Source organism: Pinus tabuliformis, chromosome 9 (genome assembly GCF_031772625.1).
Source record: "Pinus tabuliformis cultivar Carrire ecotype Pingquan chromosome 9, CPIR1, whole genome shotgun sequence".
Lineage (NCBI taxonomy): Eukaryota > Viridiplantae > Streptophyta > Pinopsida > Pinales > Pinaceae > Pinus > Pinus tabuliformis.
The window spans coordinates 958,700,800-958,704,747 of record NC_142307.1 but is presented as its reverse complement, the minus strand read 5'-3'; the positions used below and the strand labels follow the sequence as shown (position 1 = coordinate 958,704,747).

The 3,948-nt window shown below is 30.3% G+C and overlaps 1 protein-coding gene across 1 annotated transcript; it reads right to left on the bottom strand.

Moving 5' to 3' along the window:
* Positions 1–1,625: 1,625 nt before the first annotated feature.
* Positions 1,626–2,533, bottom strand: LOC149151912 (stress-response A/B barrel domain-containing protein HS1-like). Its single transcript, XM_089445295.1, has 2 exons — positions 2,302–2,533; positions 1,626–2,093 (listed from the first exon to the last, which is right to left on the bottom strand). Exons 1-2 carry the CDS (start codon positions 2,469–2,471, stop codon positions 1,901–1,903), a joined length of 363 nt encoding a protein of 120 aa, XP_089301421.1. The 5' UTR covers positions 2,472–2,533; the 3' UTR covers positions 1,626–1,900.
* Positions 2,534–3,948: the final 1,415 nt, after the last annotated feature.

Here is a 3,948-nt window from a genome sequence, read left to right as displayed (position 1 = left end):
GTTTTAGATATATTCAAATTGTGATATATTTAGGATTTATAGGTTTGATTTTGATAATGTAATTTTTTTTAATTGATGTTGTAACTTTGTTACTATTATGCCTAATACTGAATTTAGTATATAAAACTAAATTTAAGTATTATGAAATTAATTTAAATGCTCATGTCATTTAGAACATGTCTTTTCACGGACTCTGGAGGCACACTTGAAAATTTGGCAAGTTGTGTAACTGCGCGAAAAATTAAATGTAATAATTTATTTTAAAAATTGCAGTGATCATATGAATTCAATGAGTTACTATAATAGCTTTTAAATCTAGTAATAAAATATTGTTGTTACATTTTTTTTTATTATGTGATGCAACTACTTTCAATTTTTAGGTTGATGGTACTGTGAATGTCTTATACATTTTTCTATTTTTTATAAAGAAAATTATTACCATTTATCTCAAATACTATTAATGGTAAATTTGAAAATAATAATTATTTTAATTAAATAAATTAAATTAATATAATTAACTTTTAATTGAAATAAATTATTAATTAATTAAACAAAGCCGTATGCAATAACTACTATTGTTATATATCACTGTTTGTCGAAACTTCAATGCAGTTGCTTCTTTGGATTAATTCAATTCTTATTTATCTATCTGCGTGCCTCGAAACATCGTTGTCGCTGCTCCATTGCATTAATTCCTTCAATGGCATTTAATTCAAATATACAAAAATACAGGCCTTTCTTATACTGGCCTTTGGTTTATGTTTATTTATTTTTATATATATTTGTATTTGTGAATAAATGTGAGTTAGGTTGAAGTCAAGTTATCAATATATAAATATGGATTTTTTTAATCTTTTGTGATGTAACTAAAAAAGTAATGTATTTATATATATATATATATATATATATATATAGATATAGATATAGATATAGATATAGATATAGATATATAGATATAGATAGAGAGAGTGATATTTGTGAATAATTGTGAGGTAGGTTGAAGTTGATTTATTATTAATTTTTATTTTTATTTTTATTTTTTGTGATGCAATTAAGAATAATAATAAAAAACAAAATCCAAGGAAATTAAGATAAATCTTTTTTTTTTTATTATCAAAACTCCAATAATTTTTATTAATAAGTTTTTTTAAATATATACAGCAAATGTTAAGAATTATGCAGTAAATTAAATATTTCATTATATTGATTGAATATTATTTTTTGTTATTTAATAAAGAAATAGTAAGACAGCAATTTAATAAATTGGATAAATAAATAGTAAGATAGTAATTTAATATTAGTGAGATTATTGTAAATAGATTCCAAATACACTATAGAGGTAAGAATTGGTGATAGAACTTGTTTTCATATTTCTTGTATCTTTCTATCCTACCAAAAATATGGGTGACAAGATATTGAAATAGTAAACTAACTATTGTTTATATGTATATCAAAACTATTAAAAAATAAAAATAATAAATAATAAACTAATGATAAACACATTATTTAAAAAAAAAATTCCTGGCATGTACACTTCATCTGTCCAATAAAAAGCCAAAGTGTAATTTCTTTGATATCATAAGAAAAAGCCAAGGTGTAATTTCTTTGATATCATAAAAGGCCACTGCAACTAAATGTTCACTTATCTTCATCTCAGTCCAATTAAAGAAAAAAAATCCAGAGAAAACAAGAAAGGCTATCTTCTCTTCTATTCCATTCCATATTTGTGATGCAAACAAGCAAACACAGAGTTCCATAACTCCTTTTATACAAATCACAGCAATTATACTCTGAGCTTTGATTTCAGTGGCTACTTCTTCACATCCCACGGAGGATAGAAGTGATTATTGTAAAAACCAAATTTTCATAACAGAAATGAAACATGCACTGAACAGCAACGTCAACCAGACTTGACAGACAATGGCGAGTAATCAAGAATAAGGATGTCTTCAATGGAAGCCATGAACTTTTCGGCATAGGATTTATGGAGAGGATGAGAAACGTAGGTATCCAGTCCTTCTGGCCCAGAAAATGTTATCACAAATATATGAGTGAACCCCTTTTGTCTCTTCACCTGTCCCAAATCTGTTCCCCTGTTATCGCAAGCAACAAAATTTAATTATGATGGACCCAAATCTGTTACCCTGTTAACAAATGTTTTTATCCAACCATATATGTGATAACAAATTTTTTTATCCAACCAGATATTTTGATTATATCAAACCAAATCATTGAAAACAGAGGAAGCAGAAAGAAAAAACAAAAAAACTAAACCAGTGTGATGTAAAAATATAAGTTCACCATTCAAAAGATTTAATGAAATCAAGGTGGCAGCAAAGCTCTTCAAGTTCCCTAATGAGTTGTTGAAGCTCTTGGGAAGAAAGCTCTGGTTTGAACTTAGCCAACACAGTGTGCCTGGATTCAATAATTGCAGTTGCTCTGGTAGATTCCTCCTCACCCTTATTAGCCATGGTAGACAGACCTATGCCTGTAATGCAAATCTACTCCAATTCCAATACCAACACAATTCTTCCAGTAATGATAATATTGACAACTGCGATGTCAGCTTCCTTTGCTCTCACTTATATTGAAAAATCAGTAGGCCTCGATCCTTTAGAAGGTCCCACGCGCGACGAAATAATGATGCCTCCGACCACTAATTTCCGCCCAGCCCTTCATCACATGCACAGACCAGATACATTTGCTACGTTTTTGACACGTTTCGGTATATATTAAAACCACCACCTCCTCATATCACGCTGACACTTTGATAGGGAAACGAAATCGGTATTTCTGGTTGTTGAAAAATATTTGGATTTGGAAAGCATCGTTGAAACTCAAAATACTTACTATTCTTGTATGGGATAGTTTGAAGCACGGTATTAGTGGGCCCGGTGGATGTGACATGTGTTTAATTAAGAAGAATCAATTCGATATTTATTTTTACTATTCTCTTTGAAGTATTTGGGAAGGGGTGTTACATCTTCTTGATATTAATTCAGTTTGGGTTTCGGTCTCTATCAATGATTGTTTGCATATTGGATGATGAAACATCACGTTTAGAAAACAATTCCATTGTTCATCTGTTGGTGCATATAGAGAAGGAAAAACTCAAACATTTTTTAGGGGAAGGTGCTTCATCTCCTTTTGAGATCTCTGAAAGTAGTTGCTTACTTCACGGAGTCTAGTCCAGAGGAGAAACATAAAATTATTAAGAGGAACTACTCTCCATGAACTTGCAAATTCTTTTCCAAATGCTTATTTTGATGGGGCTTCAAAATTGTCACATTTTGGGAGTGGAGGAATTATATTTTTATGAGAGAATCATAGTTACAAAATTTTCTCGGAAATTGGAGAGGGTACAAATACTTGCGCAAAATTATTTGTTCTATGGGGCATATTATTCTTTGCGAATAGGCAAAAGATTGCCTGTTTAACAGTGTTTGGAGATTCCAAATTTTGCATTGATTGGGTAAATGATAAGGAGGCACTTGAGGTATCATCTATCCACAATTGGAAGTAGAGGATCAAACCTTCGCATACTCTTACAGGGATATTACCTTCCACCCTATATACACGGAATTAAACAAGGAGGTGAATCTGTGATCAAAGAGGGGTGTAGGTCAACAAAAAGGCTTTAAGTTTTTTGAGGAACACAAGGAACAAGCGCTAGTGGATAGAGGGAAAGTGTCATTAACAATCAACTAGCAATATGAGTTTTTGTAGGTACATTTCTGCGAGTTGTGATCATTCCATTTTTTGAACTATTAGAGGAACATTTTTTATATGTATTGTGTAAATATAGGTCAGAATTTACACTCGATTTTGTTGATGTAATCATTGCATATGGCTATTTGTATATGCACATATGTAAACAATTTACTTTAATGAAAAATGTTGGTTTTTTCCTTCTCTAGGGGAAAAAAAGTTTTAGAGTTTTTGGCCAGA